Consider the following 14572-nt stretch of genomic DNA (forward strand, 5'->3'; position numbering starts at 1 on the left):
CTGCCGCTTCCAACAGTTGTATACTTACGGTTTTTCCAGATCCGGTCTGAGCACATGCCATTAGGTCGCGACCAGCTGTTATTATAGGAATACTGTGCTTCTGTATTGGCGTCAGCTTCACGTAACCCGCCCTATAAACATTTTTGGTTAAAGTCTCGCTGAGATCGGCGTCTTCAAATGACTGAAAATAACGAAGAGGACAGAAAATTAATAAAATGTATAGCACCTCAAAGCTGAAGCCACAAAAACTCTGAACACAGAGCGGCTCCTCTGGACCATCGCTTACAAATCTGCTCTTCCCTCAAACAGAGGTGAGCGTACAAATTCTCCGGACCCTGGTCCAGCAGCCGCATCATTAATCTGTGTTCTCCTCCTACTGCCGGCATGATACCCCAGTGCCTCTTACGATCTGTAGGCCCGGCGTGACGCGAGCAGTGCTGAGTGACGTTGTGCCGGGACACGCCGGAGATGCCAGGAGGATCGCAGGGCTCTGGTCCGACAGCCAAAGAATGCAAATGTAAACGCTACACTTGGGACTCGAGAACGGATTCGCCCAACTCTAAAATCAGCTCCTTAGAGCTCTTAATGTCCTTCTACCCTTTAGAAGAGTCATAGCTTAAAATGTTTGTTGACATCACTGCATGAAGGCTTATTTTCTATAGCACAAGTGGTACCATAAAATCCCTTTATCGGAGCCTTCATTGCAGGATTCAGGTAACCACGGGTGCATGCTGGTATTACTAGGAGGCTGATAGACTAAGAAGGGTCAAGGTGCCATGCTGCCATATTGAAAACAGTCAGATGATATATTCAGTGATTTGCTTTTCTACGAACATGTCACCATCAGGAAAAGATCAGTTGATTAGTCCTGAACGCTTCAGAAAGAGCCAAACTAATCCAATGAGCTAATGGTGGTCTTTGAGGTTTGAGTCCTTTCCAAGCGCCTTGGGAATAGTAAAAGAATGCATATGTCTAAAGTGGTTGGTCCTGCAAGACTCAAGTCCAGGCCAAACTAAGAAGGCTCTAACGAGATCCAACTTAAAAGAGATCATTCCAGGGGACACAAGACAAGGAAAAACGATATCTTCATTAAGTGAGGCTGAAACCACCTTAGGAAGAAAAGAAGGCACTGGCCATGAGCGTACCTCAAACTCATCTAACGGACGTGATGACTACTAGGAAAGCCTTCCGAGAGCGAAGCCTTCCGAGAGCGAAGCCTTCCGAGAGCGAAGCCTTCCGAGAGCGAAGCCTTCCGAGAGCGAAACCTTCCGAGAGCGAAGCCTTCCGAGAGCGAAGCCTTCCGAGAGCGAAGCCTTCCGAGAGCGAAGCCTTCCGAGAGCGAAGCCTTCCGAGAGCGAAGAGATCATAAGACATTCCCAAAGAGGTTTGAAAGAAGGGAATTTTGTTACTTACCGTAAATTCCTTTTCTTCTAGCTCTTATTGGGAGACCCAGACGATTGGGTGTATAGCACTGCCTCCGGAGGCCACACAAAGCAATTACACTAAAAAGTGTAAGGCCCCTCCCCTTCTGGCTATACACCCCCAGTGGGATCACTGGCTCACCAGTTTTAGTGCAAAAGCAAGAAGGAGGAAAGCCAATAACTGGTTTAAACAAATTCTCTCCGAGTAACATCGGAGAACTGAAAACCGTTCAACATGAACAACATGTGTACCCGCAAACAAACCAAAAATCCCGAAGGACAACAGGGCGGGTGCTGGGTCTCCCAATAAGAGCTAGAAGAAAAGGAATTTACGGTAAGTAACAAAATTCCCTTCTTCTTCGGCGCTCTATTGGGAGACCCAGACGATTGGGACGTCCAAAAGCTGTCCCTGGGTGGGTAAAGAAATACCTCATGTTAGAGCTGCAAGACAGCCCTCCCCTACGGGGAGGCAACTGCCGCCTGCAGGACTCTTCTACCTAGGCTGGCGTCCGCCGAAGCATAGGTATGCACCTGATAATGTTTGGTGAAAGTGCGCAGACTCGACCAGGTAGCTGCCTGGCACACCTGTTGAGCCGTAGCCTGGTGTCGTAATGCCCAGGATGCACCCACGGCTCTGGTAGAATGGGCCTTCAGCCCTGATGGAACCGGAAGCCCAGCAGAACGGTAGGCTTCAAGAATTGGTTCTTTGATCCATCGAGCCAGGGTGGCCTTAGAAGCCTGCGACCCTTTGCGCTTACCAGCGACAAGGACAAAGAGTGCATCCGAACGGCGCAAGGGCGCCGTGCGGGAAATGTAGATTCTGAGTGCTCTCACCAGATCTAACAAATGTAAATCCTTCTCATACCGATGAACTGCATGAGGACAAAACGAAGGCAAAGAGATATCCTGATTAAGATGAAAAGAGGACACCACCTTCGGGAGAAACTCCTGAATGGGGCGCAGCACTACCTTGTCCTGGTGGAAGACCAGGAAGGGAGCCTTGGATGATAGTGCTGCCAGCTCAGACACTCTCCGAAGAGATGTGATCGCTACTAGAAAAGTCACTTTCTGTGATAGTCTAGAGAGTGAAACCTCCCTCAGAGGCTCGAAGGGCGGCTTCTGGAGGGCAACTAGTACCCTGTTCAGATCCCATGGATCTAACGGCCGCTTGTACGGGGGAACGATATGGCAAACCCCCTGCAGGAACGTGCGCACCTTAGGAAGGCGTGCCAAACGCCTCTGAAAAAAGACGGATAGCGCCGAGACTTGTCCTTTAAGGGAGCCGAGCGACAAACCTTTTTCTAACCCAGATTGCAGGAAAGAAAGAAGGGTAGGTAATGCAAATGGCCAGGGAGACACTCCCTGAGCAGAGCACCAGGATAAGAATATCCTCCACGTTCTGTGGTAGATCTTAGCAGACGTGGGCTTCCTAGCCTGTCTCATGGTGGCAACGACCCCTTGGGATAAGCCTGAAGATGCTAGGATCCAGGACTCAATGGCCACACAGTCAGGTTCAGGGCCGCAGAATTCCGATGGAAAAACGGCCCTTGGGACAGTAAGTCTGGTCGGTCTGGTAGTGCCCACGGTTGGCCGACCGTGAGATGCCACAGATCCGGATACCACGCCCTCCTCGGCCAGTCTGGAGCGACGAGTATGACGCGGCTGCAGTCGGATCTGATCTTGCGTAGCACTCTGGGCAAGAGAGCCAGAGGTGGAAACACATAAGGGAGCCGGAACTGCGACCAATCTTGCACTAGGGCGTCTGCTGCTAGAGCTCTTTGATCGCGAGACCGTGCCATGAAGGTTGGGACCTTGTTGTTGTGCCGGGACGCCATTAGGTCGACGTCCGGCCTTCCCCATCGGCGACAGATTTCCTGAAACACGTCCGGGTGAAGGGACCATTCCCCTGCGTCCATGCCCTGGCGACTGAGGAAGTCTGCTTCCCAGTTTTCTACACCGGGGATGTGAACTGCGGATATGGTGGAGGCCGTGGCTTCCACCCACATCATAATGCGCCGGACTTCCTGGAAGGCTTGCCGACTGCGTGTCCCCCCTTGGTGATTGATGTATGCCACCGCTGTGGAGTTGTCCGATTGAATTCGGATCTGCTTCCCTTCCAGCCACTGCTGGAAGGCTAGTAGGGCAAGAAACACTGCTCTGATTTCCAGAACATTGATCTGAAGGATGGACTCCTGCTGAGTCCACGTACCCTGAGCCCTGTGGTGGAGAAACACTGCTCCCCACCCTGACAGACTCGCGTCTGTCGTGACCACCGCCCAGGACGGTGGTAGGAAGGATCTTCCCTGTGATAATGAGGTGGAAAGGAGCCACCACTGCAGAGAGTCCTTGGCAGTCTGGGAAAGGGAGACTTTCCTGTCCAGGGATGTTGACTTCCCGTCCCATTGGCGGAGAATGTCCCATTGAAGTGGACGCAGATGAAACTGCGCAAACGGAACCGCCTCTATTGCCGCCACCATCTTCCCGAGGAAGTGCATGAGGCGTCTTAAGGAGTGCGACTGACTTTGAAGGAGAGCCTGCACCCCAGTCTGTAGAGACCGCTGCTTGTCCAGTGGAAGCTTCACTATCGCTGAGAGAGTATGAAACTCCATGCCAAGATACGTTAGTGATTGGGTCGGTGACAGATTTGACTTTGGGAAGTTGATGATCCACCCGAACGCCTGGAGAGTCTCCAGTGCAAAATTCAGGCTGAGTTGGCATGCCTCCTGAGAGGGTGCCTTGACCAGTAGATCGTCCAAGTAAGGGATCACAGAGTGTCCGTGAGAGTGCAAGACTGCTACCACTGCTGCCATGATCTTGGTGAACACCCGAGGGGCTGTCGCCAGACCAAATGGCAGAGCCACGAACTGAAGATGGTCGTCTCCTATCACGAAGCGTAGAAAGCGTTGGTGCTCCGTAGCAATCGGCACGTGGAGATAAGCATCTTTGATGTCTATTGATGCTAGGAAATCTCCTTGGGACATTGAGGCAATGACTGAGCGGAGGGATTCCATCCGGAACCGCCTGGCGTTCACATGCTTGTTGAGCAGTTTTAGGTCCAGAACAGGACGGAAGGAGCCGTCCTTTTTTGGAACCACAAAGAGATTGGAGTAAAATCCTCGCCCCCTTTCCTGAGGGGGGACAGGGATCACGACTCCTTCTGCTCTTAGAGAGTCCACCGCCTGCAGCAGGGCGTCTGCTCGGTTGGGGTGCGGGGAGGTTCTGAAGAACCGAAGTGGAGGCCGAGAACTGAACTCGATTCTGTACCCGCGAGACAAAATGTCTGTTACCCACCGGTCTTTGACCTGTGACAGCCAAATGTCGCAAAAGCGGGAGAGCCTGCCACCGACCGAGGATGCGGAGGGAGGAGGCCGAAAGTCATGAGGTAGCCGCCTTGGAAGCGGTTCCTCCATTTGCTTTCCTGGGGCGTGAGTGAGCCCGCCAGGAATCTGAGCTCCCTTGTCCTTTCTGGGTCGTTTTGGACGAGAAGAATTGGGCCTTGCCCGAGCCTCGAAAGGACCGAAACCTCGACTGCCACTTTTTCTGTTGAGGTTTACTTGCTCTGGGCTGTGGCAAGGAAGAGTCCTTACCCTTGGACTGTTTTATGATTTCAGCCAATGGCTCACCAAACAGTCTGTCTCTAGATAATGGCAAGCTGGTTAAGCATTTTTTGGAACCAGCATCTGCTTTCCAGTCCTTTAACCATAAGGCTCTGCGCAAAACCACAGAATTGGCGGCCGCCATAGAGGTACGGCTCGTAGATTCTAGGACAGCATTGATAGCATAGGTCGCAAACGCAGACATTTGCGAAGTTAGGGACGCCACCTGCGGTACTGCTGGATGCATGATAGCATCCACCTGTGCCAGACCAGCTGAAATAGCTTGGAGTGCCCACACGGCCGCGAATGCTGGAGCAAACGACGCGCCGATCGCTTCATAGACAGATTTCAACCAAAGGTCCATCTGTCTGTCGTTGGCATCTTTAAGTGAAGCGCCATCCTCTACTGCGACTATGGATCTAGCCGCAAGCTTGGAAATTGGGGGATCCACCTTTGGACACTGGGTCCAGCGTTTGGCCACTTCAGAGGGAAAAGGATAACGGGTATCCTTAGAACGTTTAGAGAAACGCTTGTCTGGATGAGCGTCGTGCTTCTGGATTGATTCTCTGAAGTCAGAGTGGTCCAAAAAAGCACTTAATTTACGCTTGGGATACAGGAAATGGAACTTCTCCTGCTGTGCAGCTGCCTCCTCTGCTGAAGGAGCTGGGGGAGAAATATCCAACAGTCTATTAACCGCCGATATAAGGTCATTAACCATGGCGTCACCATCAGGGGCATCCAGATTGAGAGGGGCTTTGTCACAAACCACCGGGGGGGTCACTCAGAAATCCCCCGCGCTGGCTACCAGTACGTCACAATCGGGGGGTAACAAGTGGGGGTCACCCCTCCTTTATACCTCCCGACCGACAGACAGAGCACGTGACGCGCTCTCTAGCGCCCCTCTTATAGTCAGGCCAATTATGGAATTGCCCGACGATAAGCAAGGAGGCCGCTATACTACTTATGCCGATTATTGAAGGGTCCCCGGTGAGAGTAGGGTATATATTCCCCCGACCTCCGCGGGCGGAATATAGAAAATCTCCCCGAATCTCACTGGCCTCCCCACAATAATCCTTGGCACAATTCGCTGCCACCAACCGATTTACGGTAACTATTAGCCGAACACACAGACGTGGGATTCAAGATCGAGATAACAGAACAGCCCAAGATTAATTATATAATTTAATCAGCCTAAAGCACACTAGAAACTACAATATATACAATAGGGAATCTACAGAATATACATATGTCAGAGTACAGTTACAGATAAAGCATGGTTTACAAACAGGCATACACAGTTCAATCAGTTACCTTGTGCGTCTGGCCACAGGGGGGCGCTGTAGACCAGGTTTCCAGGAACTCCCACAGATGTTTCCTACACGTGCCCCCAGCGAAAGAACGCTGGAAAATGGCCGAAGTAGGGTTATCAACCTGGGCAAGTCCAGGTCCCCTCCTACCTTCGTGACCTCACAGGGAGCACTGCTCCACCCCTGGCTTGAGTTATGGACAATATCCCAACATGGAATATGGGCCATAACTTTGCCTGGGAGCGTCGTAGGCGGACGCCAATGCTCTCATTGTGACAGTTATGAATTTAGCTACAGAACGAGGGGACTCATGACCTGTCTGTCAGTTCCCCATTGGCTGATATCACGCCTGGGGCATTTCCCAATGTCCTGCTCCCATAAAAAGGGTGTGCCGGCATCGTCCACATGCGGAGACACCATTTTTATGGTTGCCATATTTATCGGAAATATGGCTTGCGAGATATGAACCATTTTTTACTGGAGTCGTTCTGTCTGGCTATTTCCATAGCCTTGCTAATGAGATACAACTCTTGTTACAGGGTGACGGCAGGGAGTCATCCTGTGTCCATGGTTCCCACACCACCTCATTTCCATATCACAGGACATGGCCATGGAGGTGTAAGTGGAACACTGAGAACAAGAAGGGAGGGGGGCACTGCCAGGGAGTGATGAGGGATTATGACTGGAGTCATAATTCATCTTCATATCCCGGGATTTGCCTCACAGGCTTCAGGATTAGAATCCTGATCACCGTCCTCAGTCTCATCACAGAGAGACTCTTCTCGCTGAGACCCTGAGCAGTGTGATGACGTCGAGGGTCTTTCCCAGCGAGCTCGCTTAGGCTGCCTGGGACTGTCATCTGAGTCAGAGACTTCAGCTTGTGATGCTTGAGACCCCCTTGAAGTACGGATTAGTTCCAACTGAGGGGGTTCGGAGAGCATAGACACAGCAGTGTCCATGGTCTGAGGAACTGGCCTGGCCTGCAATGTCTCCAGGATTTTTGTCATAGTCACAGACATTTTATCAGCAAACACTGCAAAGTCTGTCCCCGTCACCGGGGCAGGGTTCACAGGTGTCTCTGCCTGGGCTACCACCACAATAGGCTCTGGCTGACGAAGTGCCACTGGGACTGAACATTGCACACAATGTGAGTCATTGGAGCCTGCCGGTAGATCAGCCCCACATGCAGTACAAACAGTGTACACAGCCCGTGCCTTGGCAGCCTTGCGTTTTGCGGATGACATGTTGCTGCCTCCTCAGAGCAGTACAGGGTGTCCAGCCAAGAAGCGACCTTACAGTGCACTATATAAATATATATATATATGGTACCAAGAAAAAAGTACACTAATATATCACTGAGGCACTAGAGGGGCCAGCACTACTGTGCTGCTTACCGCCCGCTTAGGAGCGGTGTGTGATCGCCAGAAATCCCTCTAGTTTGGGTCTCCCAGAGCCTGCTGCCTTTCCCCAGCCAGACCGCATGTGTAATGGCTGCCGGCGTCCTTGTGGAGAGGGGGGGCGGGCCCTGGGCGTACACCGACGAAGAGCGGGAAGTCTGCTTCCCCCTGTGCCTAGTGAGAGGGCTGGAGCATGTAAATAAAGCTCCAGCCCTCGGCGCTGCCAATAGAGCAGCGTCTCTCCCCTACCCTGATTGACAGGGTGGGGGCGGGAACGAAGCGGCGCTAGGCCGCAGAAGCCGGGGGCTAAAGTTAGAAGCGCCGCCGCCGTAAAAGCGCGGTCGGCGCAAAGTCCCCGGCGCACTACAAGTCGCAGCTGCGCCGCCGCTCCAGGAGCGGTCGGCGCAGTAGTTCCCAACATGTAACGTCACTCAGCAAAGCTGCAGTGACCTAATCCCAGCGCACAGCGCTACTGTCCCCGGCGCACTATAACGCTCAGCAAGCCTTGAGGGTGTCCGTGCCTGCCGGGGACACAGAGTACCTGAAAGTTGCAGGGCCTTGTCCCTGAACGGCACTCCCGCTCCAAATCCAACAGGTTCTCTGGGTCTGTGGATGGAGCCCGGCCCCAGGGCTTGGGGGCCGGCAAGATCCCACTTCCACAGAGCCCTCCAGGGGATGTGGAAGGAAAACAGCATGAGGGCTCCAGCCTCTGTACCAGCAATAGGTACCTCAACCTTACAAGCACCACCGCGGGTGAGAAGGGAGCATGCTGGGGGCCCCATATGGGCCCTCCTTTCTTCCATCCGATATAGCCAGCAGCTACTGCTGACTACAAACAGTGGAGCTATGCGTGGATGTCTGACCTCCTTCGCACAAAGCAGAAAACTGGTGAGCCAGTGATCCCACTGGGGGTGTATAGCCAGAAGGGGAGGGGCCTTACACTTTTTAGTGTAATTGCTTTGTGTGGCCTCCGGAGGCAGTGCTATACACCCAATCGTCTGGGTCTCCCAATAGAGCGCCGAAGAAAGAGGATGTAACAAAGTGCCCAAAACCAGGCAGAGGTCCAACGATTCCACCTAAGGCCTGTAGGGAAGAACACTGAGGTACGTCCTGAAGAGAAGTTTAAGGGCGAGGGGGCCAAACTTTTCTGGAACAGAATGGCTAAAGCAGAAACTTGACTCCTGACGGAACAGAGAGCAAGACTAGAGTCCCGGCCGAACTCTAAAAAGGCCAGGAGCGACATGATTGGACTCACTCCAAGGAAAGAAGGCTTTCCAGGTACAATGATAAATACGGGAAGAGGAAGGCTTTCGGGCCCTAATCTTGGTCCAAATGACTTGATTGGAGAACCAGAAGTCTTTAGAAACGTGGCTTCAACAGCCATGCAGTTAAATTGAAAATTGATACACCATGAATTCTAGTGAAAGGAAGACCATGGGAAAGAAGGTGTGGACAATCTGAGAGTCTTCATGGAAGGTTGATTAGCTCCGCATACTACGGCCTTCTGGGCCAGTCTGGGGTGATCAGAATGACTGGAACGTCTTCTGCTTTGATCTTCCTGAGCAGCCTGGGTAATAGAGGAAGGTGAGGGAAGAGATAGGGAAGGCAGAACCCAGACCATGGGATTGCTACAGAGTCGACATTGACCGCGAGTATCTCGCTTGACCTGGACACGAACCATGTTGTTCAGTCTGGAAGCCATGAGATCGATATATGGGAGCCCCACTGAAGACAGATCTGCTGGAACACAGCCAGACTTAAGAGACATTTCCCCTGTGGTTAGACCCTCGTGACTTAGAAAGGCTGAGGCCCAGTGGTTCACTCCAGGGATGTGAACTGCCGATCTGGCTGGACACTATTCTGCCGAGGAGAGAATTCGAGAGGCTTCTGTAATAGCTGAATGAACTCAACTTGCCTCCTGGATTGATGTACGACACGGCGGTGGCGTTGTCTGATTTAATGTGAATGGGAAGCCTCGAGAAAAGGTTTTGCCAATGAAGGGGGTAAAGAAAGAAGGGAATTTTGTTACTTACCGTAAATTCCTTTTCTTCTAGCTCCTATTGGGAGACCCAGACGATTGGGTGTATAGCACTGCCTCCGGAGGCCACACAAAGCATTACACTAAAAAGTGTAAGGCCCCTCCCCTTCTGGCTATACACCCCCAGTGGGATCACTGGCTCACCAGTTTTAGTGCAAAAGCAAGAAGGAGGAAAGCCAATAACTGGTTTAAACAAATTCACTCCGAAGTAACATCGGAGAACTGAAAACCATTCAACATGAACAACATGTGTACCCGAAAAACCACCAAAAATCCCGAAGGACAACAGGGCGGGTGCTGGGTCTCCCAATAGGAGCTAGAAGAAAAGGAATTTACGGTAAGTAACAAAATTCCCTTCTTCTTCGGCGCTCCATTGGGAGACCCAGACGATTGGGACGTCCAAAAGCTGTCCCTGGGTGGGTAAAGAAATACCTCATGTTAGAGCTGCAAAGACAGCCCTCCCCTACGGGGAGGCAACTGCCGCCTGCAGGACTCTTCTACCTAGGCTGGCGTCCGCCGAAGCATAGGTATGCACCTGATAATGTTTGGTGAAGGTGTGCAGACTCGACCAGGTAGCTGCCTGGCACACCTGTTGAGCCGTAGCCTGGTGTCGTAATGCCCAGGACGCACCCACGGCTCTGGTAGAAAGGGCCTTCAGCCCTGATGGAACCGGAAGCCCAGCAGAACGGTAGGGTTCAAGAATTGGTTCCTTGATCCATCGAGCCAGGGTGGCTTTGGAAGCCTGCGACCCTTTGCGCTGACCAGCGACAAGTATAAAGAGTGCATCCGAGCGGCGCAGGGGCGCCGTGCGGGAAAAGTAGATTCTGAGCGCTCTCATCAGATCCAACAAATGCAAATCCAATTCATATCGATGAACTGGATGAGGACGAAAGGAAGGTAAGGAGATATCCTGACTGAGATGAGAGGGGGATACCACCTTAGGGAGAAAACCCGGAATCAGGCGCAGCACTACCTTGTCTTGGTGAAAAACCAGGAAAGGGGCTTTGGATGACCGCGCTGCTAGCTCGGACACTCTCTGAAGAGACATGACCGTTACCAAAAAAGGCCACTTTCTGTGACAGTCGAGAAAGTGAAAAGACATCCCTCAGAGGCTCAAAGGGCGGCTCCTGGAGAGCAAGTAGTACCCTGTGCAGATCCCATGGGTCTAACGGCCTCTTGTACGGAGGGACAATGTTACCAACCCCCTGCAGGAACGTGCGTACCTGAGGAAGTCGTACTATGCGCTTCTGAAAGAATACAGACAGCGCTGGGACTCGTCCGTTAAGAGAGCCGAGCGACAAACCTTTTCCCAAACCAAATTGTAGGAAGGAAGGAAAAGTAGGCAATGCAAATGTCCAGGGAGACACTCACTGAGCAGAGCGCTAAGATAAGAATATCTTCCACGTCTTGTGGCAGATCTTGGTAGACGCCGGCTTCCTAGCCCGTCTCATGGTGGCAATGACGTCTGGAGATAATCCTGAAGACGCTAGGATCTCGGACTCGATGGCCACACAGTCAGGATCAGGGCCGTAGAATTCAGTGGAAAAAACGGCCCTTGGGACAGTAAGTCTGGCCGGTCTGAGAGTGCCCACGGTTGGCCGACCGTGAGATGCCACAGATCCGGGAACCACGACCTCCTCGGCCAGTCTGGGACGACGAGGATGGCGCGGCGGCAAGCGGAGCTGAGCTTGCGTAGCACTCTGGGCAACAGTGCCAGAGGTAGAACACATAGGGTAGCTGGAACTGCGACCAATCCTGAACTAGGGCGCCTGCCGCCAGAGCACTTTGCTCGTGAGACCGCGCCATGAAAATCGGGACCTTGTTGTTGTGCCGAGACGCCATTAGATCGACGTCCGGCATCCCCCAGCGGCTACAGATTTCCTGACACCATTCTGGGTGCAGAGGCCAGTCCCCTGCGTCCATACCCAGGCGACTGAGGAAGTCTGCTTCCCAATTTCCTACTCCCGGGATGTGAACTGCGGATATGGTGGATGCTCTGTCCCCCACCCACATCAGAATCCGCCGGATTGCCTGGTAGGCTTGGCGATGCGTGTTCCGCCTTGGTGGGCGATGTCTGCCACCGCTGTGGAATTGTCCGACTGAATTCGGATCTGTTTTCCTTCCAGCCACTGCTGGAAGGCTTGCAGGGCAAGATACAACTCCCAGATTTCCAGAACATTGATCTGAAGGATGGACTCCTCTGAAGAGAGTCCTTGACCGTCTGAGAAGGGAAACGTTCCTGTCTAGGGACGTGGACTCCCCAACCCATTGGCAAAGCATGCCCCATTGAAGTGGACGCAGATGAAACTGCGCGAAAGTGACTGCCTCTGCATGAGGCGTCTTAAGGGGTGTGACTGGCCTTGAAGGAGAGACTGCACCCCCGTCTGTAGTGAACGCTGCTTGTCCAGCGGAAGCTTCACTATCGCTGAGGGAGTGTGAAACTCCATGCCCAGATATGTCAGCGATTGGGTCGGTGCCCGATGTAACCTTGAAAAGTTGATGATCCACCCGAAACTCTGGAGAGTCTCCAGCGCCACGTTCAGGCTGTGTCGGCATGCCTCTTGAGAGGGTGCCTTGACAAGTGGATCGTCCCAGTAAGGATCACAGAGTGACCCTGAGAGTGCAGGACTGCTCCCACTGCTGCCCTGAACTTGGTGAAAACCCGTAGGGCTGTCGCCAGACCGAAGGGCAGGGCTACACACTGAAGATGCTCGTCTTCAATAACGAAAACGTAGCAAACGCTGGTGCTCTGGAGCAATCGGCACGTGGAGAAAAGCATCCTGATGTCTATTGATGCTAGGAAAGCTCCTTGCGACATTGAGGCAATGACGGAGCGGAGGTTACATCCGGAACCGCCTGGCCTTCACGTGCTTGGTGAGCAGTTTTAGGTCCAGAACGGAACGGAAAGAGCCACCCCTTTTTTGGCACCCCAATCAGATTGGAGGAAAAAACCGTGTCTTGTTCCTGAAGAGGAACAGGGATTACCACTTCTTCTGCCTGCAGAAGAGCATCGGCTCGGTGGGGGGAGGGGGGGGAAGTTCTGAAGAATCGAGTCGGAGGACGAGAACAGAGCTCTATCCTGTACACGTGAGACAAAATGTCTCTCACCCACCGGTCTGTGACCTGTGGCAGCTAAATGTCGCCAAGCGGGAGATTCTGCCACCAACCGCGGATGCGGAGAGAGAGAGCTGAAAGTCATGAGGAGACCGCCTTGGTAGCGGTTCCTCCTGCTGCCTTCCTTGGGCGTGATTGAGCCCGGCCGGAAACTGAGCCCCTCTGAGCCTTTTGAGTCCTTTTGGACGAGGACAATTGGGACCTGCCCGAGCCTGGGAAGGACCAACCTCGACTGTCCCTCCAGGACAGCATTACTAGGGTAAGTCGCAATGCAGACATTGCGAGGTTAAGGACACCACCTGCGGCACAGATGTACATGTGCTCAAGACCAGCTGCGCAAGCCCAGCTGAAATAGGATAGAGTGCCCATACGGCTGCGAATGCCGGAGCAACCGGCACACTGATAGCGTCACAGACAGATTTCAACCAGAGGTCCATCTGTCTGTCAATGGCATCTTTAAGTGAAGTCCCATCTCCACTGCAACTATGGATCTAGCCGCAAGCCTGGAGATTGGGGGATCCACCTTTGGACCCTGGGTCTAGCGCTTTACCACGTCAGGGGAAAGGGATAACGTGTATCCTTAAAACGTTTGGAGAAAACGCTTATCTGTTAAGCGTGGTGTTTCTGAACTGTGCTTCTCTGAAGTCAGCGTGGCCAGAAAAATACTCAATATACGCATGAGATACTGAAAAAGGATTTCTCCTGCTGTAAAGCTGACTCCTCCACTGGGGGAGCTGAGGGAGCAATATCCAACCTTCCATTGATGGACGCTATAAGATCATTCACTATGGCGTCACCATCCGGTGTATCCGGATTGAGAGCGGTGTCAGGATCAGAGTCCTGAACAGCTACGTCTGCTTCATCATACAGAGAGTACTGTGATGAAGTCGAGGGCCGTTCTTAGGGAGCTCGCTTAGGCCGTCTGGGACTGTCGTCCGTGTCAGAGCCTGCACCCTGGGATGCATGGGACCCTCCTGGAGCCATGATTTGTTTCGAAATCAGGGTGGCCAGGGGCATTGAATCAACATTGCCCAAGGTCTGTCTGGACTGCAAAGTCTGTAAGATGTTAGTCATAGTCACAGACAATATATCAGCGGAAACTGCAACTCCGTCCCTGTCCCTGGACAGGGATCACAGGTGGTTCTTTTGGCCACCTGTAGCAGAGACCCCGTTGAGTAATTGCACACACTGGGGGTCCTGGAACAGTATCGCATGCAGTACAAGCAGCATAGAAAGCCTGTGCCTTGGCACCCATGCTTTTTTTTTTTTGCTGTTGCTGTCTAGCCATCTAGGAGCATTAGCCAAGAATAGCGACCGTACAGTGCAATGTATAGCATACAAGCATGAAGTACAATAAACACTTCAGCACATGCAGTACAAGGAGCATAGAAAGCCTGTGCCTTGGCACCTTTGCTTTTCAGCCGCCGTTGTCTAGTTATTCAGGAGCATTAGCCAAGAAAAGCGACATACAGTGAATGTATAGCATACAAGCATGAAAATAACCACTGCAGCACATGCAATCCAAGCAGCATTGAAAGCTTGTGCCTTAGCACCCTTGCTTTTCTGCTGCTGTTGTCTAGTCATCAAGGAGCATTAGCCAAGAATAGCGACATGCAGTGAATGTACAAGCATGAAAATAAACTCTGCAGTACATGCAATCCAAGCAGCATTGAAAGCTTGTGCCTTAGCACCATTGCTG

The 14572-nt window shown here is 52.4% G+C and overlaps 1 protein-coding gene across 9 annotated transcripts in view; it reads right to left on the reverse strand.

Moving 5' to 3' along the window:
• Positions 1 to 14572, reverse strand: part of DDX4 (DEAD-box helicase 4) — a 388261-nt gene that overhangs the window by 80816 nt on the left and 292873 nt on the right. For all 9 annotated transcript variants that reach the window (XM_075328899.1, XM_075328957.1, XM_075328939.1 and 6 more), the window contains one exon: positions 29 to 181. In XM_075328899.1, coding sequence (XP_075185014.1) covers positions 29 to 181 — 153 coding nt within the window. The remainder of the gene's footprint in view (positions 1 to 28; positions 182 to 14572) is intronic.

This window comes from Anomaloglossus baeobatrachus, chromosome 1, assembly GCF_048569485.1.
Source record: "Anomaloglossus baeobatrachus isolate aAnoBae1 chromosome 1, aAnoBae1.hap1, whole genome shotgun sequence".
Taxonomy (NCBI): domain Eukaryota; kingdom Metazoa; phylum Chordata; class Amphibia; order Anura; family Aromobatidae; genus Anomaloglossus; species Anomaloglossus baeobatrachus.